We start from the raw sequence: 24,798 nt of genomic DNA, 5'->3' as shown, positions 1-24,798 counted from the left end.
TTGAATTTGAATATTTGTCCCATGGAAAATACAAATGTGTGCTGTTGCATCCCATCCCATGAGACGTTTCCCGTGGGAATCCCATTCCCATGGACAAGCCTGGTTATATCTTTCCAGTACAATAGCTACTTTTTATGACAATTCATGCAATCGGCTCTCCTAATACCTATTGATGAAAAATACACACTAAGTCACATATATACCAAAGTCTTGCGGATTTTGGTTTCACTTTTGACGCTTCTGTGAATTCTGTTAAATTTTATATATATGTTCATAATTTATTATATTATTTATGGGAAATGCAATGAGATAAAAATGTCCACTGCAAATCTGTTATGTCATGTTGAATGAAAAGGCTTGCAACGCCCAGTTTTTCCACAGATTTGTTTCGACAAAAAATATTCTGATAGATAGTTGATATCGGAGAATAGGTCGAACAACGAAAAATATAACTCTTTGTAAAGCTAGTACACAACAGGTTGAATAAAAATATTGAGTAAATACTGAATAGAATCATGGCTTGACAATACCTAGACCAGTGGTTTTAACCGGGTTTCCGCCAGAACAGTCGAGAGGTTCCGCAAGTTTACATAGAGCCCGAGAGTCTATATATATTAATATTGTATATGTACAATACAGTATGTACTGTACTTTATATGGGCTGTATACGCATGTACAGCTGTTAGATTTGGACATATATATTATTAAACGCTCTACACTTAAAAGTTCCTTTTTTGTATTAAGTTTGCTTTTATTTATATGTTTGTTCATATAGTTGAGACAATGAAACCCAATTAAGCTATTTCACACGGGTTCCTCAAGCCTCTGGAATGTTTTATTCGGGTTCCGCTCCACCAAAAAGGTTGAAACCAACTGATCTATACACAACAGACAGGTATATGCGATTATTGGTTATCAGGTACTCCTGAAGTATGCGTACCAAGATGTCGTATAACCTGAACCCTAACCTGGTACACAACCTGAGTGATGATGAAACATTAGATACCGACACGAAGACTAGCCAAATTCATTCGCACAAAGTTGGAAAATATTCAAAATGTAATATTTGCAATGACATAAATAATAAGGTGGATTTTACACAAATTAATTGTTTTTAATATCTGTGCGATCCAAAGTAAGTTCGGATTAAAAATTTTTTTCAAATTAATAATACGGGCGTTATTGTGAATTAGATTTGAAGCGTTCTCACAAATTTCAATAAAAAGAAGATGCAAATGTAACTTTAATACGTTTATTGATCACGCTCAAACTTTCATGGCTGCATAAATAACAATATGCTTTCTAGTATGTCATACTATACTTTCGAAGCACCTGAAATGCTGTTAATTAATATCAACGTATGCGAGAGCCCATATGCGAGAGCCAGCGTTGTGATGATTCCAATTAACAAACAATGTGAACATGCGAAAATGTTCTATTACAAATGAAATTGGTCAGGTTATAAAACACGTCTCTTAGCATAATTTTAAAGTGATTATGTTATAACAATTAAATTTCAACTTTTACAATGTATTTAAATGATTCATAAAAACATATCGTGAGTTTTTGATGGTTGATGTCATGGAAAACGGCAACCTAAAGACCCAATCGATTGCAAAGTTGGAAGGTTCAAAATTTTGAAACATTCAAACAGAGATACGTTGCTGTTGTCTTTTCTGCGTAGCGCAAGCGTAGAAATTAAGCAATATTTGCATGGTACCCAACTGAGTGAACATTTACAAACGGGAACCACGAGCGCGGAAACCAATTTAACAAAAAAGATGGACCTTGTCGTGCAAACAACATTTGTGATCGTCTTGTCGAGACGCCAAAGGCCATAAGAATAATTTCACTGCACAATAAACTGTGAAATCTGGTTGCTGAAATTTAGTAAGAATTCCAGATGATGGACCAGGTACATCCGGAAGCCTAAATTCATTATATCGTGCTGTAGCGAACAAAATATCCAACAAATGACGTGCAGATTTAAAAGGAAGGAAAATATTTGGGCCAGAAGATGATCTGTCAGAAATATACGAATGCGTGTAAAATATCGCAGAATGTTAATATCAAAACTAGGGTTTTGTTTTATATCAATTCAGAAAAAATCGTGTTTTAAAACAAGGGCTTGTTTTAAATCAATTTTTTTCTAAATATTTTATTGAAATACCCCTTGCATCGCCGATGAACTACGCCAAAACGTTGCGTTCTGGCAGCTGCATTCGCTGCCGAAATTATAATTATAAAAATATAAGTAAAAAATATTGTTTTGACTTTTATTTCTATTGCTTTCATTTATCGTCACGGTGGTATCTACACCAAAGTCATAAAATTTTAACCGGAATGTTTATCCGAGATGCCAAAGGGACGTTTTGAGTAAGAAAAATCATGAAACTTAGCTCACGAACCCAACACAAAATTAATTAGTTCAAGGGCAGCCTTCGGCAAAACGAGTGCGTTACGGTAATGAAGAATAAACTCACATATGCGGCAATCTACTGATTTAAACGATGAGACGTGCTATGCTATTTGTAAGATTCCTCTGATGCAAAGACGCTGCAACTAATCTTTTATGACGCCATAATAAGAATTTCGATTTATGCATTGACATTTTTCTCATAAAATAAAGGCATTATTACAGTTAATACTTTCGGTCGAGTTATGCTTAGCATACTTTGTTCTTAAGGTTGACGAGAGTTTTCAAAGTTATACAAACTGATTTATTAGATCATTCCAATTTTCGCGAGGTGGTTTCGTCGCAGGGTCGTTCACGTAATGGCTTATCGGTTACGTCTTACTGTGCCAACCACGTTTGCGGTCGCACTAAACTACATCTTGAGAAGGTGTGTATGAGCCTTAATCGATATTCGTGGCGTTTCGAAAGATTTATTGCAAATAAGAAGCGCTTGACAAGTTTTTACATCCTTCAACCTATTTTACAAAAAAATCAAATAGGACAGGCATTTTGAACAATACAGGCAAAAAAAACTTGATTTAAAACAATTGTTATAAAACAATTCTTTTTGAACAAATCCCAACTCAAAACGGCTTGAAAACGAGAAAAGTTCCATGTCGATTGATGTAAAGTCTTTCGCAGGTAGCGATGAAAACTACGAGACCGTAGGTGACAACGTAAAAGAATATAAATTGAAATTTCCAACAGTGGAAAATCAGAGTCTTCTGTTGATTTTTTTTTTTTTTTTTTTTTTTTCTTTTTTTTAAAAAGCACTTCGCAAAATAGCATTTCGTGCTGAACAATGGAAAATCTGTCACTAAAATGTTGTGAAAAAAAAAAACATTTCACACTATTCAATGAATATATATATATATGTTGATATATCTAGAAAATGTTTATCCCAAGAACCTTGCAGACCTGAAGAATGCTGTAGGTTCAATAAAGGTCCAAATCCTTACTCTAAACTTTAGCTTCCCGAAATGAAATATCGACTATTACAGGCAAATCGCGCTTGAAAAAAGACGCCATTGACTTTGCGTTGACTGATGTTACAATTTCAAATAAATAAAACACCAGATCAATACGGGATCCCGAAAGCAATAATATACTGGATGAGCCTTCCCTCGAACACAGCACAGAGCATTCTGCCGGCAACATGGAAGATCTTAGTGAAGTAACACTTGATAACAAGTCGAGTAAAACGCGTAAAAGCAGCGTTATGAACTACAATATATATATAGAAAGTCAAAAACAAATATACCCACTAGTTCAGCAAATGATATATTGAAGCGAAGTAGTGATATGCTCGAGATTGGAGATCATTTGAAGGACGGTAGAATTTCAGAAGTTATGACAATAAAAACACGTTTAATAAAGTCAGTAAAACAGATCAGAGTGACCAATTGGCCTTTGTATACTGTAATTGCCAATTGTATATTGACGAATATAGATTCAATTGTATAGAAGAAGAAGAGAAACAAATCAAGAAAGTAGTCTCTCATCTACTGAAGATATTGCGGATCCAACATCGTTCGTAGGTTTTTTTTAAACGAACTTCACGTGACTTCCTCCTATTGGAGAATAGAATACCTGATGATAAAGTTCTTCAATTGGTTTAGAGAAAATAGTGACGTTATCAGAAGAAAGAGCGTGAAAAGCTGAATTTGCAGAAGTTATCAATGAAATGAACAACAATTTTTTAGCTGTCGAATGCGAAATGGATTTTAACAGCAGGGTTTCAAAAGACGTCATTGCGAAGAAAGTTGCAATATTGCAAGGAAATCGGAAAGTTGAGGTGTTCAAACCTTAATCTCTAGACTTTTCATCTACTAGCGTGCACAAAAAGAACGACAGCACTGAAAAAATTCCGCTAGTGCGGTTGAGCAGAATTTGTCAGAGCGCCTAATAATTGAGCATACCTCGAGATACCCCCATTTAGACGTTTCAGTGAAATGTGTGTCCAATCGGATCCAATTTCGGAGAAGCGGGGATGAGAGTGGGTGTTTGTAAATTCCTTGTCCTAACATACAAAAATATGACACTGAAACACAAGTTGAAGAACGCAGTTTGGCAGGTAAAGAAAGTGTGATGTCTCATGTTATCGACTACTCCATCTATAAAGCCTATCTGAAAGGCATGTACAGTACATATTTTCTATCGATTTAGAATATTCATAAAGTAATTATTTGCAGTACAACAGTGGTCCTGTTGAATTTTCCTGCCCGATACCTCATAGGCTAATTGATAAAACTATTGAATTAGCTTATCAATGTTAAGCTCAATGTACTTTATATTTATTTTAATAGGAATAGCTCATTGTGTCAATAAATTCGATTTGGGAAAATAAATAGTTTTTGACAATTTAGGAACAACGTTTTTATCCATTTCGTCCCTTTTATCCATAATACTCTTTTAAAATAAGCGTAAAGATTTTTTCAGACAAGATCGGGGAAGTGCGGAATATTGCTCAAATGTATCGTAATATTTCTGTTATAATGATAATGATCAATATATTATTGTTACTTTGTGTAGTTGGTGGAACGGCATATATAGGTAACATAAATAACCTATTGAGGGGAACGTAATTTGCCGCTGACTGAGCACTTTTCTGGCGGAAACCATCGTTGTAGAAAACCATGCAGTGGCGCAATTTTTGTTCAAATCAGTTAATTTATAAGTAATACAACCGGCCCAAATGATTTGAAAAAAGAATTTAATACCAATGAAATAAAAGTAATATATTTCTATATTAGAAAATATCCACCTTCAACAAAATACTAGAATTCAGAAGGCATACTGGAAATGTTATTGAAACTCGATCTTAACTTGGATTTGTTGAATACGTATATATACGAATTTGATGATCTGTATCATTTATGACTCGATTAACTTTTAAACATTGAAATATGCTCTGATCTAATGTACACTTTCATTTTATTTTACAGTTCTTCAGTATTTACATTTAGAGGATATTGTTAAAAAGGCATTGTTGCAAAATGTGAAGAAAAATACAAAGACACCTGACAGAAAACCTGGTATTGATTGAAATGAGGAATGGGTCACGATTTCTGAGCAATAAAATATTCGTAGTGTTAGGCCGTAGAAGCACGTCAACTTTGATTTACAAATTTCTCAACAAACTGTAAAAGCGCAATAACAACGCCGACAATTGGACAAAATCGAAGTTTGCAATGCATTGGGCCATTTAAAACTTTGTCGCCTGTTTGCTCGACAACTAACCGCGAATTGTCATTGGTAATGTTATATACAACAAGTATGAGTGGATTGTAGAATGACCTGGAAAGTGTCGAAAAGTTATAATATATATTCCTACATGTCATCATCAATAGCAGTGGTTGTCAACTTTTATATGCGTCGTAACCGTAACATTCAATAATATTCGCCGACAGCAAATTATTGGAATTATTAGATCAGGAATTTGTTGTTACGATTAAAATATTAGACAGCGAAGGTCTAAGACTCTAAGTAAACACTAATGAATGGAATTATTCTTGATGGGGTAAAAATTTCAACGTAGGCAATCGTAAAAAGAAGCCGAGAAATTGAAATTGAGTTACGAGATGTCTCGCTTCTGTACTTGGCTTTGTGATTATTTCATTGTGTGATCGTCGAGACGCTAATTTAGATGTTGCTCATGGTGGATTTACAACATTTTACTGCGATAGTTTTCATTTTTAGGACTCGTAGTCCAACATTATTTATGACATCCAACACTAACTCGGAGAGAAAGCTGACAACCTGATATCACGTTATATGTACAAAAATTATATTTGACGGAAAACATGCAAAAAAAGTTCGACGAAAGTATATCGCCCAACAAACATCGATTGATAACCACTGTTTGAATTATTTTTCCAAATTTGAAAAAGAAAGATGCGATAGAAGTTACTATGACATATCAAATTGAAAAGAGGACATATATGAAAATGGAATTTACTGACAAAATACCAAGACAGATTGAACTGCATTTTACTTCTGGGGTCAAACTCTTGTTAAATGCTATACACTTATTTGAGGGACAGCATATAATTGAAAGAATTGTTTATTGAACCATGGCCGTAATCTTGGGTTTTATCGTGCAAATGTTTTAGATGACGACCTAATGACAAAAGTAATTATAGAACAAAAATATACATTCAGGCAAACTAAAGAATGTTGAGTTAGAAAATACACATATAAAGCATACTTTTATCTATTTTGAATTGCAAAGAATTCTACATTTTGTCCCGAAAAATGTCTTCCCTTAATATTTATAATGAAATTACTTAAAAATATAAAATACTGTATTAGCTTGATGATTTGCAATTTGAAACGATAAAATAAAAATTGATGACAAAGAATTATAATTATTCAACGTTTGACCTTTAGGCCCCAAATATTGAACAGTTCTTGATCAGGAAAATTTTGATACCAAAAATGTGTGACCGAATATTTCATGGTTGAAGAATAAAATTGTCAATTTCACTTCCTATTCTTAGCCCATATAAGAAGGTCTTTCATATTATGAAATTTTTAATAAGTGCTGTTTCACCAAGATGCTTATACTTGTTCAGTTTCCATGTTGTTTTTCGTTTTTGCCAATTTTCTTTTCTGGGGTTTCGATTGCTGGTTTGTGTTCTGAAGCACAATGGTACGTCGAATAAAAAAATTAGGTAGAGTGAATATCTGTATTAAAAGCGTATTACGATACATCAAACTGCATCAAATGAAGCCTGTGATAGAGCTAAACATTGGGATAAGGTAATTTGGAAAAGGGCGAATAAATTGCAAAGTTTAACAATGAAGCAATGCTCAAATATATGCACAAGAAGCACGCCTGTGCGACTTTTATTGATGTTTTCCCGAAAAATCAAATATAATGAAAAACAATTCAAAAGTTTAAAATCCTAATTGCAAATCACGCCCTACCGCCGCAACAAGTCACATCCGTACCGCATCAGAACACCAAATTTGCAGACAAAAGCAATTTTTCACAACTATAACAATTAACAATCATCCCACCAAAAACAACAACAAGACTAACAGCAGCAACGATGAGAATTTATCAAAAGATCCATAGGTCTACTCAATTTTAAATAATTCAGTATATTTGTAACTAGGAATAATATCACTTAATTTTGCACCAAATCACGAGAGTAACATTCGAGTTGACGCTTTATCAGTATTCTGAATTTATATAAACTTTTTGTTTTTTTAGGTTGAGTTGTGCAATTTTTTACTGTAGGGAATTTTATGTTTTTTTTGCACTCGACTACACACAATGGCATTTTTTAAACAATTATAAAATAAAATTCCTCCAATTATCAATAAAACCTAATATACATAACATACTGCTATATTTTTTAGATATTATAACTATATAATGTATAGTTACAACGCGTAATTTCAAACACCTTCCACCGTTTGATACAAATTTACCCACTTACTTGCATGAACTTTTTTTCCGGTGAACAATGCCAAAAGATATTTGATTGCTTTAGACGGGACGTAATACAATATAGGATTTAACATGCTGTTGATTGGTATGATCATTAGCCCAACAGGAAGATAAGCGTCGTTTGGTATATTCATGCCTTCATAAATAAATAAATGATTGAAACATTCATGATATTCTAACAAATAGATAATTTGTAACATATATTATTTTTGTCATTGCTATCATCAAAGGAAATTTACAATACACCCGTTTTAAAAATATTTATAATCTCTTTCATTTGAACTTCGATATAGTTACCAGCAACTTGTAGAAATCCCATGATACAAATTGGCATCCAACACAAGAAATCAGTTATGATAATCATGGTAACTTTTTTCTGCATGTTTTTTGCTCTTTCCTTCAACTGTTGGTTGGTCAATGCTCTATTTTGTTGCGTTGAATTTCTGTCGGTAATATTGAAATTACATTTGCACACATTTATTTTATGCGATGAATGAGTAACACACTTTGAAAACTCTGTAATCATATTGTTCTTACTTATATATCACAAAATATCCGATGGAAATAACAAAAAAGGCCAAGAAATTGATGATGAGAAAGATTAGTGAATAGCCCCATGCCATATCTTTCATTGGATTCGGAAATACTGTCGGAAGACATACGGTATGAGATGAGTAATATCCAAACTTTCGGTCAATATTGAATTTAGGATTTAGTCTTTTGAGCATAGTTTCCAATGCTGACCATGAGTCACTTGATCTGTTAAAAAATGAAATGTTAAACATAATATTTTTGAATGCTATATCAGTTAAAAATTGTCTTACGTTAATGTATCATTATTTTCAGTTTGTATTGTTGAAATCCATTGATTTATTTCTCTTATTTCCTTTTTGTTGATTATTGAAAAAAATGGGTTTTGACTCAACCTGAAATTGTAAATTATTTGTCATTGTTAGCAAACATTCGGACAACATCAGTCAATCGCTAAAGTTAACCCTCGGGAGACATTGATTTATATCTCAGTTAAAAACGATTTCGTGAAATAACGACTGAGTGAGTCTGGAAAACACTTTATCACATGGTGAATCATCATGGTGGCCAAATAGTGTACGCACAACTTTCATTAGAAACTGAGATTCCGACAAAAAATAGAAACATATCCCTTCAAAATGCCTACCCCTGAGAATATGATAACCAAATAATCCTATCAATAGGGTAACCAATACATATGACAGAAAATATTTTATATTTTTTCACACAATATTCAACAGAAAATTTACCCATACCACACATTATCCACAAAGTAGTCTTCAGTAACTGGCAACAACGGAATCGCGGCAAGAGCAATAGTAAGAGTCCATGACGATACGATAATATTGCGCATTGTTCTGAGGCTAACTTCAATAAATGGTCTAAAATATATATTTATATCAACGCACAGCAATAGTATAACAATTTTAATGTGTTAATTACCTCAGAAGAGTATATACTCTAAATCCTGTAATGATCGTCAAAGTAAAAACTGAAGACTCTGTCCCAATCATAAGCAAAGCTCCAATAGCAGAACAGGTAGTTCCACTTCTCCATTCTATATCTTCTTTGCAATACTCACCTTGCATTGTTAAACTCTTTACGCATATGGTCATTGTGTATACCTGAGTTATATCATATGTTTTAAAAATGTTTAATATTCAATTAAAAATATTCAAGTTGATCTACCCCAACGAGAAAATCAGACGCTGATAGATTACAAATTAAGATTTTGTTGATTATAGCATTCTTTTTATATTTCTTCTTCTTCTGGTATAACTTGATTGTAGAAAATATCATCACAAACGCATTTCCTGCCAATGTGACGGTACCTAACAAAAAAGTAGTTTTATTATCTATTTTGTCCAAATAAAAATTCATAGAAATATTTATTTATTTTCAATATTTTACAGGCATATATATCAACACTATATATATATGACAAAGAATGTCGACGTATAGTTCGGAATCGATTTTAATTGACGGTACTCTCCGATCGATCGACGAAGTAAATGTATTGATGCAAAACGTCATAGAAAGATATACAAAATTTCCAGCTCATATTTTCAGCTGTTTTGCACTTTAATTAACTACTTTTGAACGGATTCATGTACGTGCGGGACTGCGCTTCGTTGGAGTGAAATACCGCGGATTATTAGGTTTTAATGTAAGTAATTCTGTTGCTTATAAATTAACAAGCTTCATAATATACATATTTTAAGTAATTAGGAAATACCCTATTGTCGATTTCAACTTTCCCAGCTTCCACCCGTTTGGTTGGTAGGCTACAATTAGTTTTTTTTTATTTTATATATACTAACTTGTCACCCATACAGTGGCAAGCACTAACGTATTCTTGATCATTGAATTAGCGTCTGAAAATGCGCTGACAATGCATTCAGGAAGACATTCGTCTCTCGCACTTTTGCAATCTTGACTCCCGTCACAGAGCTGTAAAAATGATATATATTGGTGAAGTAAAAGTATTTAAGTTGCACGTCACTATCAGTGTGTGAAGTTCAAAACAGTTTGGGCATAGCGCCAAATGTATATCACATTTTCGGAATCAAGTGATCCGACAGCAATATTCCTTATTTCGATAAATACCGACAAAGATTTGGAATGCAAATTAATTATGAATGGCAATAGGCCTACTATTGAATATATTACAGAATAATCGCCCACGCATCACCCGCTTGCCCTTTCACTAAGTTTGGGTTTATTGTCCGCTAGGTCAAATCTTATACTGCAACAAATTGTGTAATGAAAAAAGTATTTTTGAACAACTACTTTAATTTGTGGAACTCTTCCTCCTTAGCTATTTGTTGTTTCATTGTTCTGATAAATTTTATCTGCTGGCAACGCGAACGGTAGAACAAATCTATATAATAGTGCGCTATGGAATTATTAATAGTTTTGTCAATTTTAGTTGAGAGAATATTCAGAAGAGCTATTATTGTTGCTCCGTCCACAGCTTGGGAAAACAAATTCCTGTACATTCCTGTTTCGAAAATATCTTATTTAGATTTCAGAGCTAATCTGAGTTATGTGAAAAGCATACCTGACTTCGTAATATAATTATTGAGAGTCAAAATTCAATCAAACCTCATTTTTAGAGATGAATTTAACATTTCCTGTGTCATTGCAGTAAAAGTGAGTTATTTCATTACAATTCATTTCATCGCTAGAATCTTCACAGTCCTGTAATAACCAACATATCAAAATAAATACACTTTGTCATTCTAAATAAATATGTTTGATAGCGTTCTTCGGAATTGTATATATGTACAATGAGCATATATGTATATATGCTCATTAATATGTATCAAAATGTATATTTGTACGTTGTACAATCTATTACCGATGGGTGTCAGAAGCTTTAGAAGCTAGGAACATGGAAGCGATCAAATCCTTTGCCTAATATTTTTTCGTGCAAATTGAAAATTTAAATCACGTTCAAGCAATCACTAACAAGGGCACTACTACTGGTTCGCGCATAAAGAACCCTTGGGTGCCCAGTTGGTACTAATCGTTCTGTCCGAGAGCGTGTAGGTCACATGTTACATCCCAATAAGGCTATCTTCGCTACTCCGTTAACTTGATACTTGGTTTATTTATTGCTCAGAATAGAGTGGTCAAACAATAGATTTTGATGTTAAGCAATGCGTGTTTCTTTATTCCACTCAAACCTAATTGTGAATTTGAATTTGTCGACTATAAGAATTCTCAGAGCGATCAGATATCGACGTGATTTGTTACCAAAAATTACAAAGTTAAAAGTGTAATTATCGTCTTTCAGATTGAATGTAAGCATTTTCAGGTTCGCCGATATAGCAAACAAAACATATTTGCAATTATCGTATTATTAACAAATACCTAATTAACAAACATAAATTGGTTTCACATACTTTTTGAAGATTGCAGACTTTGTGTTCAGGTACGCTTATCGGTTCATTTCCTTTGCAATAAAATCTTTAAAATTAAAATTTTTTTTTTAAATACTTCTTTATTAAAGTGATTTTATTAGACGGAAGAATGAAAAGTTGAAATTAAATTACTTGTTCTGATTTCATGCATCAGTATAAAATTCACATGTTACTAAGCCTTTATTTTTATTATTACTCTATTATTTTTTATCATTTAATACTATTTTTATTCAATATTATTTATTTTATTATTATTTTTGGTATGCTTGTGCGTCTTTCAATTCAAAACTTCCTTATCTAGAATCTAGATTCAATTTGGGGTATACTGTAGTGTGCTAAGTATATCAGACCAACTCAGGAAGAGGAAATAATAATAAAAACATATTTTTGGAAAAATTATCATATTCGGTTGATTAAACTCAAATTTCCGATACAAAATTTATGAAATGAATGTTCAAAAATAGATTATATTACTAGGTGCTAGTTTCACTTTATAATATAACGTGAATCGCACGCTAGCTCGATATCTTCTCTTTCGTTTAGTTTACTTTGATGTTACAAATAAGCAGAACATGAGAATTGACAAACAAAACGTTTCCGCGAGTATATTGATAATACTGCTCCTTGCATGAAACGCAATACAATGCGGAAATAGTAATTAATTATGCAATATAGCAGTCTGTTACATACGCAAGAGAGAAATTTAGAAAAAGTTTACCTTCGTGGACATTTGATTTCTTCTTCTCCCTCTTCGCAATCAGCTATTCCGTCACATATCTTCCAGCCTATAATTCTCGATTTGCTTGAACATTCATAATGCGTTTCAGATACACGGTGTTTGCAGAATTCTGGCTTTGGGTAGCAAATCGAACATTCCTCGGCATAATAATTTAAGCATTCTATATTGCCATCGCAACTTGTTGCAGTTGGCTCTGAAAGATGATATAATAGTATAATTTGAGTCTGTATGTACAAATACAGATTCACAATTAGTAATAAATGCTGAGAAATATTTTCCAATGGGGAGCATATTCAGTAAATATTTGAGGCGACACGTGAATGATGTATTGTAAATATTGTACATCTTATTAAATTTTGAACACCTCGCTTCTATTCGGTTTCAAATATTAATTAAGACTTGTGTTGTAAATTGTAATTGCTGTTTCACGGCATATTATTTTTACTATATGATATATATTCAATGGATGTCCCAAAAGTAAGTATACACTTTTAATTTTGATTTGCATTTCAGGTACTAATGTGTATACTTACTTTTGAGATACACTGTATATTCTACAAAATTGTCGAAACATACTTTTATCATGATCGAGTGAATCACAACGGTGGTTACATTTTCCTGCATTTTGATTCAGGGAGCCATCTGAGTAATAATAACATATTATGGAAATTAAAATGTCCTTATTTTCACATCTTCTTAACTTACAATTAGGACTGTAAGACTGATAGAAAGCCATTCATCTCATTGTAAAATATTTAACAGAGTCAGAAATTCAAACCTATTGCACAATATTTGATTAACTTTGAGATGACAAATAAAATAAAAAATATATATTTGAGGTGAATATTGCATGAAAATACTACTAGATCTGATTGAATTGATAATTCGCGTTACCCGGACAACTTGTGTCTGCACAAAATTTTTCGTCGATTGATTCCATGCAGTCTGGTCTAAAATATAATTATGTTAAATCTCATCCAAGCTTAATATACAAATGAATATTTTGAAAGGGGAAAAAGAGTAGTGCTAGCGTACAGCTTGATAGAGAAATTTCATAGAGTATAGACGTTTTAGGTGTAGATTGAGCTTTAAATCAATTTCAATTAAAATGTTAGATTTATCGTGATGCAACTTATAGAATTCTTCATATTCTAACTTTTTTTCCATACTTTTGAAATATAATGTGACGTACTTACATTTTATCGCATACTGTTGCACTATTGTTTGCCTTCGTGGCATTACATGAGAAGTACGGTGTTTCATCTTTTCGTCCTTTATTCAGAAGCAAAATTTTCATTTTTTTTTAGGATAAATTGTTTCAAAAAATTCAAGTAAACGCAGAGAGAAAATCTCACCCCAATCAACGTGTTTGCAAATGTTTAAAACACCTTTTCGTTTGCATAAACATTCGTCTGATAAATCTTGACAGTCTATGACATGGTCACACAATTTTCCGTAAGGAATTATTTCCTTAGATGTGAAACAGCGGAAGCACTCTTCTTCATGAAAGACTGCGAGATATTATTTTGTTAGTTGTTCCAAATATTTTTAAATTGGTGATAATCATTTAGCATTTGCTCCGTGGGCAGTTTCTAATTTATTTATTCATATTGAATCAACTAAATTTTGAAAATGAGGTTAAATGTGTAAACGGTATTTCCGTTGAAAAATTTCACTTCTCTGAATCAATAAAAATTTTTTAATTTTCCTCATTTTAGCAAAATAAAATTTTAGCAAAGTTTCAGAAATAGTAAGAAACAGCGCAATTTTTTTTTTATTTCGACTCCAAATCGACTTTCTAATATATATATACTAAGAATTAATAGAAGTGAAATCGACATATTATTACTGAAAATATTTGTGGTATGTAAATAGTTTCTTTTCATATTTCATTCTTTTTATCGTTCTTTATATTGAAGAAATGAAAGTAACTGAATGAAATACCAGTTAATGTATTTGCGAAAAAATTCCGTTTCTTTTTTGTTCTCTTTACTTAGATAGATAGATTTGTATTATCTGATTTGATTGTTTGTATTTTACTTTTTTTTTATAAATGAACTTACTTCCATTTAGTATGAGTGTATTTCCATCGCAAAAGCATTCATCGACAGCTGTTATAACAAATATGAAGAGGCAGTTATGTCATATACTCAAATAGTGTATTATTACAAACTTTCTAAAACGACAAAATACAAAAATCTCTTGATATATTTTGAAATTAACAAACGCTTTCTAGTTTTGCCAAACAATTACAAGATTTTTTTTTAGAAATAATTTAGCAAAGAAGTTAATTAGTTAATTACAAGTCATATAGATTTCTTGCAAATAAACTAAAAATTCAGATTGTGCGAAATTTAGAGAATTTCAAATTTATACTGCCAACAACAATTGTTAGACCAAAACTAATTACGCAATATAGAGGTTTTTGCTTATTGTAGACTAATGGAATAAGTTGGTTATCAGATTATATATAACAGCTTTTACTGCCATTATCTAAAAACTATTTCAAGTTTAGCTAAATTTAAGTTCATAAAATGCCTGAATAATATCCTAACAACCCAACATATTCCAGGTTCCAGCAGTATACGAAATTCTACTATCCATGCAATAAACATGCTCGAATTGAAATAAGAGAGAAAACTCTGTTATATACAACTCTGATACTAAAGCATAAGATTATATCAAAGCAGTTTCTTCAATAATAATTTTAAATAATATTCACCTCCCGAACAATGTGGATACGAATCACAGATAAATTCCCCCGGTAGTGAACACTTCCGATTCTTTCGTTCATAGTCCAGACCAGGACAGAGCATATCTCCCGCTTGTCGTTTACGAGGGTAGATAGGCGGTTGAGGATATGGTAAATTGCTATTTAAAAAAAAGTGATCGAATATACGCATATCGTTACCAGTAACACGTTTGGTAAAACGATCTGGAAACTGTAATTCGGCGCGGAATAAAAATTGTTCCAGTTTAATTTAAAATAGTTGAATTTGAGGTGAAGTATCGCACCCCAAAGATCTCAGAAGCAATTTAAAATTGAGTAAATGTTAAAGCTTTTTAAGAAGTGTAAATTTGAGGTCTACAGGTTCATTAGTTGAGAGAATAAGAATCTTTTTAAACAGCAACCAACCCCAATAGCAGCAAGAATTAACCAAAACCATCAATTTGTCCGCTTTGTTTCGAACAAAATGATTGTAGACAATCTGACGCATCGAGGGTAGAATATGGCAGCATCATTTTGAAATCGTATTTATTCGACACTAAACCAGGATACAAAAGTATCGACACAAGGTTTAAGTTTAGGGGTAGAATGGTTGTTGATAGAATACCAAATGACATCCTTATTGGAAACTTGTATGCTTTACAGATGTAAGCATTTTTTTGAGATTTGCTAATTGTAGTCAATAATGCGGAATCAAATTTCTACTTTAAAATATTTTGCGCACACGTAACTATACTTGCGTAATACGAGTAAGTTCAAAACCCATAAGTATATACATTTATATATGGTTGTGCAAAATTATACGATATTTCAATAACTAGTAATTCACTTACGTACAAAGAACCGATTTTACGCAAAAATTAATCTTTTTGCAATAAAGAAATGGATGTTGGCAAAGTAGTTCATCACTTCGACAAAATGGATCTGAAACACAAATTAGATTAGATACCGGACATATTTTAACAATGAGAGTAATCTTTACAGAGTGGCTGAGAACAATATTCACACAAAATACCATAGGCTACTGCATTCAGCAACATCAAATATTATATCTTACTTGTTTGGGAATTGTTGCATTTGATTTAGAGTTCAATTATTTCTATTTTTTCATTGAAAAAAAAAGAAATCCTTTTCAAAACTATATGTGTGAAATGTATTGATATCCCAATTTTGTTCAGAATTCGTACTCGAAATTTTGTGATTTGTTTTTCGTTTTATCTTACTTGGAGTGGAGATTAAAAAATTATAATATAACTGTATGAAGAGCATGAGTGGTATATTCACCACCTCTGTTGTTTGTTATTGCTAAATCAATCTTCATATTCCTTGCTGCATAAATAAGTGCGAAAATTTTTTAAATAAAATGCACCAGAGACTTGTTGAATTATTCAGTTTTGACAAATTAATGTTATCTAAATAATGCTTAGAACAAATAGCAAAACAAAACGTTTAATTGCATATACTTGAAATAATTATATTCTTCGGTAATTTAGAATAATTTAAAAACTTATGCGGAAATACATGCAATTTTTCAAATTTTATCCACGTACATATAAGTTAGGCTTGATTTAACTGGACCTAAGAATTCATCTTCAATATTTTATCTAAACGTTATTGGTTTTATTACTCTTTCTGTTCTCTTAGTAAGACAATGGATTTTTCGTGTTAGAAACGCATACTTGAAACTGCGAATCTCCTTTAACAAACGATATAGGCCTATATCTTCTGTGATACGGCATTTTAAAACGTAAAAACCAACGGGATAAGAAAATTGAGGTCCACACATCCGTAAAAAGCTTTAATGTTGAATTGCCATTTATTATAAAATGTTCAAGACAGTTAGAGTCAGTCTAAAAAGCATTTTCGTTTTGAAATTGGATTGCTGATGTTTCACAGACCCGTCTTCGTCTCGGGCACACATACAAATTATATATTATTTTACATTCTCACCTGCTACACAAAGGGACAGTGCTTTATGGGCTTGACTTTCGGGAAGATAGCAGAGACCATTTGAAACGGATCGGCATAAATGTCCAGGTTTTTTGTATGCATCAGCATGCAGCCGAAAGTTTTTGTCGCTGTTGTCCCTAGATAAGACATTTATCGGTGTCTCGAAAATGTCGTGTCCCACTTGTCACAAGTGTACGCCGTTTCCCCCTTATCCCAAGTGTCCCACCTCGTCCCACGTGCGACAATCACGTGCCCATCCCACGACACTTGTCGCACGTGCCCATCCCACGTGGCCCACGTGCCCACTCCACTAGTCCCACGTGCCCATCCAACTTGACACGTGTCCCATTTGGAAGTCAGAGTCAGTAATACTTTAAATTTCATGTGTCTAGAACAGTGGTTCTTAAACTTTTTGAGCCGCGCCCCCCTTTGAAAAATCTCACAAACTTCGCGCCCCCAGTTTAAGAACCACTGGTCTAACTAAAGCACGTTGGGTACACACTTGTATTCCTTGTCTCATCTATCCATTGAGATGTATGTGGACGAAACACCAGATTAATGAAATGTATGTGGACGGAACATCCGATGAGTGGGATTGATGTGGACAAAACCCCAGATGAATGAGATGAATGTGGACAAATAACCAGATTAATGGGATGTATGTGGACGAAACATCTGATGAATGAAATAGATGTGGACAAAAAATCAGATGATTGAGATGTAGATAGACGAAACACCTGACGAATGAAATGTATGTGGACGAAACATCTGAGGAGTGGGATGGATGTGAACAAAACATCAGGTGAATGGGATGCATGGGTACAAAAATCTGATGAGTGGGATGAATGTGGACAAAACACCTGATGAATGGAATGAATGTAGACGAAACATTTATTGAGTGGGATGGATTGTGGACAAAACATCTGGTGAGTAGGATGAATGTGGACGTAACACAAATGAATTGGATGTATGTGGATAATATTCCCCGTGAATGAGATGTGGGTGGTAAAATATGAGATGTATGTAAACGAAACATCTGATGGATGAAATGTATTTGAACGAAACACCTGTTTAATGGGTTGTATGTGGCAAAACCCCTAATGAATGAGATCTATGCGGACTTAATACGGTTGGATGAGATGTATATGGACAAAACATCGAAAGAAATAGATTTATGTCGACAAAACCCGAAAGAGATGTTTGAAGAAAGAACACATAGCGAATAAACTGTTGGTGAATAAAACATTTCGTGATATGAATGTATATAGACAAAACATCTGTTAAATGGTATGGATGGATGATGATGAATTTATTTTTTCTTCGTAGTGAAGAAATAATAAACTATTCGCAGTTATTGTATTTATAAAGTATAGTATAGTGGGTGATTGCGTAAGAGCGTACCGAGCGTGCTGACAAACGATTCAAGCCCGTTTTCCAGTCTCGCGAGTAAAAACTGGTATAATAACTTCACGTTTTCTGGTACAATGACGTTCTATTGCAACTTTGAACTTCTTATTGTTTTAACTTCAGGGTATTACCAAATACAACAACAAAACTTTATAGATCATGCAGTCGAACACCGCGATGACTTGCGGCTGAGCGCAACAACACGTCTGCAGAAAATACCATAATTTGTTTAAATACGTGCTGAGGCGCTACTTTGCATACGTACTCGATTGAAAAGCAATTTACGGTGCGATTGATTCAAGTTTAAACTGTTAGCATTGATTCTAATGACAAGTCATTTGAATCTATCAAATATCAATTTTTTTATATTCTGGAATATCTATACGTCAAGCGGAAATAATGACCTGTCAGTCCCTTACAATCAAGATGATAATTAAATATTATCGGAATATCAGTATCAGAAAATCGGCTGTTTGAAAATCAGCGTATCGATATCGGATCAGTACCTGTATCGGCGATAAAAGCGGTATCGACATATCTCTAATGCATGTATCCCTATTCATATTTTTGAATTTAGCAATATTTTTTATAAATAGTATTTACGTCATACGTCAATTTTCAACACCTTAGGACACGGGAAGCAAGTGTGACTTATGTGACAAGTGGGACACGTGGGATAAGTGAGACATGCGGGAAGATTGGGACAAGTGGAACACATGGGACAAGATGGACACCTGAGACATGTGGGACAAGTGTAACACGCGGGGCACATAACATTTTTGAGACACCCGACATTTATTACGGCTTGGCATTTACGTAAATTATGAACTCATAAAATAAGAATATACGTCAATAGCTACAATTGTAATACGCAAACATTCCCAGGTGAAGTTTATAAATATGTAAACTATAGGCAGCATATATGGAAATTGTATTTTCAACTAACATGCATTGGCGGTCGGTGCGTCGGTCATCGATTTCGCAAAACAATGGACGTGGTACACACCCTGATCCGTCTGTACATTTGAACTCGTCGTCGTTACATTCAGCATCTACAAGTGAACGTAAAAAAGTTGAATGTATATCAACGATAAGGCTATCATTATTATAATTGTTATAATATTTCTCGTTAGATGTTCAAATGCTTCTTCCCGTTGCGAGGACATATTCTATGACAAAAGATATAATTCCAGGATTTGTTATAATATTCTAGGCCCTAGGGGCTTTTTACTGCAAAGTAATTTTTTGCAAATAGATAATACTATTTAACGTTCGTTCTCGAATACGAAACAGGTTATATTTGGCCCGGACTGGGGCTACGTCTAACTAAAATTAGGGATGAAAGATTGCATCCATAACTTTGTAAAATATGGCCAATTCTTGACAAATTATTCATACCTTCTATACAAACTACCGATTGCAAGTGTTCGAGATTTTCAGGTAACATGCAAACAAACCCATCTCTGCGACAAGGAATTCCAGATTGGTCAAGACTCAAGTTGCGTCGTATCTCATCAATGCCGTCTCTATGAAAAAAAAAACATTGCGTTGTATATTATTGGACACAAAGTAGAACCAAGGATCGTTCCGTTGAATTGATGTTGTTGTTGGTATTCTTTTCGATATTTTTTGTATAGTTTAGAGACATTTTTAATATGATATTTTGCCGTGAATGAAGGGCGCTCCAGAAGTATGTGTACCAATATGAAGGTAACTAATTTTGTTCGCCTATTTTACATCAAGTTGTGTACAGGGACTGAACACTATGGGCAGGGGATGTATTCACTTGGGAAGAAGCTTGCATACAGATATTCGGCTCATTGATACCGGTATTTATTTTCCCCCTTTCTCCGACGTTTGGGTGTAATAAAATAGATCTGGGCAATATTGTTATGGGGTTACTTTGTTCACACAAATGACTCTTGATTAACTAATTGAAGTGACATTTAAACAATTTCTTGCTATGTTTAACAAACGCTTGTTATGATTGAAATGTGCTTGTGCAGTGATGTGGAAACAGATAAAACCACTAATATATTATACAAACCAACTCACTCGCAGTCATTTTCTCCGTCGCAAAAACGATAATTTGGAATCTTGAAGTTTCCGCAATCAAATTCTATATTACAAATATGAAAATAAAGTTAGGATTTTTACGCTTAAAAGAGTTGCATATATGCAAGTATTAGTACTGCTAAAAGAGTAAGTACTGATGCGAGTACTAATAAAAGTGTTACCGACAGGAATATTATGCATTTTATAAATCAAATTAGGCTTCTGTTGAGCAAGTTAATGGAAATATAAAATAAAAAATGCATGCATGCGGTAGATTATGAAGACAATGTAACGGCTGTCAAACTGACGTTTCAGTTTTGAGCGTCATTTATATGTTATTGTCATTTTATATTCTAGTCACCAATTCACTGGAACGGCTAAAATAATATATTTCCAACACATCGTAATGAACATTTCATGTTATTAAATCTGATTTATTACAATCACAGATGAACTAATTGTAAGTATAGAAGGACATTCAATCATTCTATGCTTTGTTTAAAATGCTTCTGCTACTAAAATTGAGGTCGAAATTTCATCGCCATTATTTCTGATGAATAATTCCAAACCAACGAGTTAGGTATGATAACATTTCGTCATTAAAATGCACGAAGTCGCTTGGCCAAGCTAACTGATTTAGAAAGTTTCTATTGTTTCAACAAAAAACTGGTTTAACAAACTTTTTTGGTTCCTAGGTGCCTGATCAAACTTCTAGAGCATGCGAGCACATATTCGATAATAAATATTTTCATAAAACAGGTTGAATTTTTACTGAAAGTGATGTACAATTTCAGCATTATGGTATTGACACTAACCTGCGTTTATTTGAACCAGGCATAGAAGTATTATAGCTACTAGGATTGTCGATTGTTCTGCTCCGTGTTTCATAATGTGAAAATCTTTCATTTTATAGCAAGTATTATTCAGAATTATGTGTTTATTATAAATATCGATGCTATTTGATATTTGCAAATACTTATATTTACTAATTTAAAAAAAAAAATCATATTATATTCAAATGAATTATAAATATTCAGCCATTTCTCAAGCTTGATGATATTGTAATTTTAGTGTTCCCAGCCAAACTAAAACAAATATATTTAATCTTTATTTGTAAACTGAGCTTTTATCACTTCCAAAATTTTATTGTTTATTGCGTAATTCAATAACTAAGTAATTAGAAATTAAAGACAAAAATTAATTTTTGTAAATTAATTCAATTTCAGTGAAGACCAACCCAACCTAATCAAATAAAATACTGTTACGTAACCAAAGGCTTAAATCCATCCTGTGATGTATATACGAAATAGACAAACTGCTTTAAACAAAAAATATACGCAAGGTGCTCTTCTGGCAACATTTTACTGAAGTCCTGTAGAGTGTAGATAGCATGCTATTTACGTTACCAGAGTATGATATTCCACAACTTTCTACGTTAATAACAACCAACCCTTTTGCCAATATGTTCCTCCATCGTCTCTATTTATCATATTTTTCTTAAGGTTGTTACGATGACGATAAATTCTCAAATAGACAATGCATGTTACGAGTTTCTTTTTTATTCGTACCTGTATCTATCTGTATAAATCCAAATTGGAAGTTTATATAAGGATGCACGCAATTCCGGTGTTAATAAGACAGTTGAAATGACGAAAATAATACAAAATCGAGCCAAATAATGTTACACTTATTTGATAAGTACTCAATAATGTGACAAATTATATAATATTTTATTTTTTATTATTGATATGATTTGATTTACCGATCTGGTGTATTTCTTCCATTTCAAAACTCTATCTAAATTCGATTCTTCGTTTATTATAGTATGCTAACTATATCAGGCCATCTCAGAAAGAAGAAGAAAATTAAAATAACATATTTGTGAGAAAATTATCATATTCGGTTGATTAAACTCAAATTGTCAATTCAAAATTCATAAAATGAATGTTCATAAATAAATTATATTACTAGGTGCTAGTTTCACTTTATAATATAACGTGAATCACACGCTAGCTCGATATCTTCTTTTTGTTTAAAAGTTTACTTTGATGTTACTAATAGGAAGATCATGAGAATTGAAAAACAAAACTTTTCCGTGAGTATATTGATAAGACTGCTCCTTGCATGAAACGCAATACGATGTAAAAAGTTATTAATTATGCAATTTAGAAGTTTGTGACATACGCAAGAGAGAAATTTAGAAATAATTTACCATCGTGGACATTTGATTTCTTTTTCTCCCTCTTCACATAAATTCCAGTCTGAAATTCTCGATTTGCTTGATTAATGGTAATACGTTTCAAATACCTAGCGTTTGCAGAATTCCGGCATGTGGAAAAGCAGACATGATGCTGAAATGTATAAAAATATATAATCTGAGTCAGTATGTAAAAATGCAGATTCACAACAAAGTAATAAATATTAAGAAAAATATATATATATACGTACCAGAGTTCGACAGATTTGTTTTTAAAGGTTCGCAAACATTTCAAACTCTTGCAATGGTAAATTACACAATTATTTTCAATGTTTTCTGGCCATATGAAGATAGGGGTAATTTTATTGATTTAGTCAAAGAATATCTTTCATTATCTACTATTTTTATTATCACATAGACCAGAGCTTCCCAAACTAGGGGCAGCGGCCTTACAAGGGGCCGCGAATCGAATTTTAGGGGCCGCAAAGAGAAGTCCAATTTTACACAAAGTACTGTATCTATTGTGCTTTTTTAGACTTGATTCAAAACGCAATTAACAAAACTGGTGTAAAACAAAAATCTCACGATTCCGAGTGAATACAAGAACGAAATAAGACAGTGTCTTCAATTTTCTTTCGAAAATAACTCTAGGGCTTGTTTTTGGGATGTCTTTCGTTTTCATTTTTCGAAATCAAAATTACAAAATAGAGAATTACGAGATACGTAGACAATAACGTGAGACAATACATAGACAATAAAATGAACAATATTCCTGCCGGTAACCCTTTTATCAGTACTCGCATCAGTATTCACTTTTTATCAATACTTACACTTGCATTTATGATTTGTGAAAATTTGTATACAAACATTTTGGCCTTATTTTGGGCGTGAAAACCATAACTTTATTTTCGGATTTATAATATAAAATTTGATTCCGGAATCCTCAAAAACTTCTGCTGAGTAATTTATTGGAATCATAAAATGAATAAACATCAACCGTCAGATATTTCATGTTTTGCTTCGTCTGTAAGAAACTGTTTCTTGCCCATGAGTACAAATATATATCGAAACTATTGTAGTACTTATGTCCTGGTATGAATCAGGGGTACCACAGCGAGCGTGGTCTTAACGCAAGTTATTCTGTATAGCAATAAATACCGGTACTATACATGTATCCAGTATATTAGTACCGATACTTAGACTCTTGGGTCAATCAAATTTAGCCTCAGTAATACTAAAATACCGTAACAATGCAGACACAAATAGACTCACGTATGAATGACCAATCGTGCGATCCGCTATTCCTAAAATGTTTTTGTCGCAATACTTGCACACAGCCCTCCTGCAGTGAGTTTTACCTTCCGTTGTGTTAGGTGGAATTTCCCGGTGAAGAGACCATATCCAACTTCTCTTTCTAACAGACATTTAGCAATATTTAATTTAATAAAACCTATTTAATACAAAAAAAACTATTTAATAAAAATAAAAAAAAGTTCAACCGCCATTTTGAACAAACCAGGCAAAAAACACGATTTAAAACAATCTTTTGTAACGGAATTAAAGACATGTGACAAGATGTCTTTATATTCCGAGAAACTGAAGAATATTAGAAGAAAAAATGAAGAAGAAAGAAGGACGTTGGACAGATCAAAATGCATGACGATAAAATAGGAAGAAGATAAAATAGTAAGAAGAGAAGATGTTTGGGAATTTTTTTTTCAAAAAGGTGAATATTGAATTTGATAGTGTAGAAGGATTTTGATGACTATTAAAAATACTGTTGACATTACATTTAAAACGAGATCAAACGTAATAAGTATTGACAAAAAATTGTGGGAAATGAAAAAAACGGG

General features: G+C 32.9%; 1 protein-coding gene and 1 long non-coding RNA gene across 2 annotated transcripts in view; one reads left to right on the top strand and one right to left on the bottom strand.

Annotated features, from left to right (window-relative positions):
* Positions 1–24,798, top strand: part of LOC144428340 (uncharacterized) — a 283,628-nt gene that overhangs the window by 87,869 nt on the left and 170,961 nt on the right. The window lies entirely within an intron of this gene.
* Positions 6,246–24,370, bottom strand: LOC120338026 (uncharacterized). Its single transcript, XM_078117087.1, has 25 exons — positions 24,218–24,370; positions 22,961–23,099; positions 20,749–20,812; positions 20,092–20,219; positions 19,700–19,745; positions 17,287–17,423; positions 16,170–16,260; positions 15,331–15,479; positions 14,672–14,719; positions 13,964–14,119; positions 13,805–13,880; positions 13,503–13,558; positions 13,185–13,250; positions 12,588–12,801; positions 11,852–11,915; positions 11,049–11,144; positions 10,265–10,394; positions 9,633–9,775; positions 9,387–9,568; positions 9,200–9,325; positions 8,738–8,839; positions 8,451–8,672; positions 8,211–8,356; positions 7,903–8,049; positions 6,246–7,093 (listed from the first exon to the last, which is right to left on the bottom strand). The coding sequence occupies exons 1-25, from the start codon at positions 24,368–24,370 to the stop codon at positions 7,026–7,028; spliced, it is 2,949 nt and encodes a 982-aa protein (XP_077973213.1). The 3' UTR covers positions 6,246–7,025.

Source organism: Styela clava, chromosome 10 (genome assembly GCF_964204865.1).
Source record: "Styela clava chromosome 10, kaStyClav1.hap1.2, whole genome shotgun sequence".
Lineage (NCBI taxonomy): Eukaryota > Metazoa > Chordata > Ascidiacea > Stolidobranchia > Styelidae > Styela > Styela clava.
Note: the sequence above shows the minus strand (reverse complement) of the source record. Positions and strands in the feature narration are given on the sequence as shown.

Bases quoted from the DNA above. Each gene is read 5' to 3' on its own strand.
- LOC120338026 (XM_078117087.1), bottom strand. From the start codon at position 24,370: ATGTCTGTTAGAAAGAGAAGTTGGATATGGTCTCTTCACCGGGAAATT. The intron at 9,776-10,264 runs GTTAGTATATAT...CTTTTTTGTTAG, and splicing joins TGCCACTGTATGGGTGACAA to GTACCGTCACATTGGCAGGA. The intron at 7,094-7,902 runs GTAAGTGGGTAA...ATTGTGCTTCAG, and splicing joins CGGAAAAAAAGTTCATGCAA to AACACAAACCAGCAATCGAA.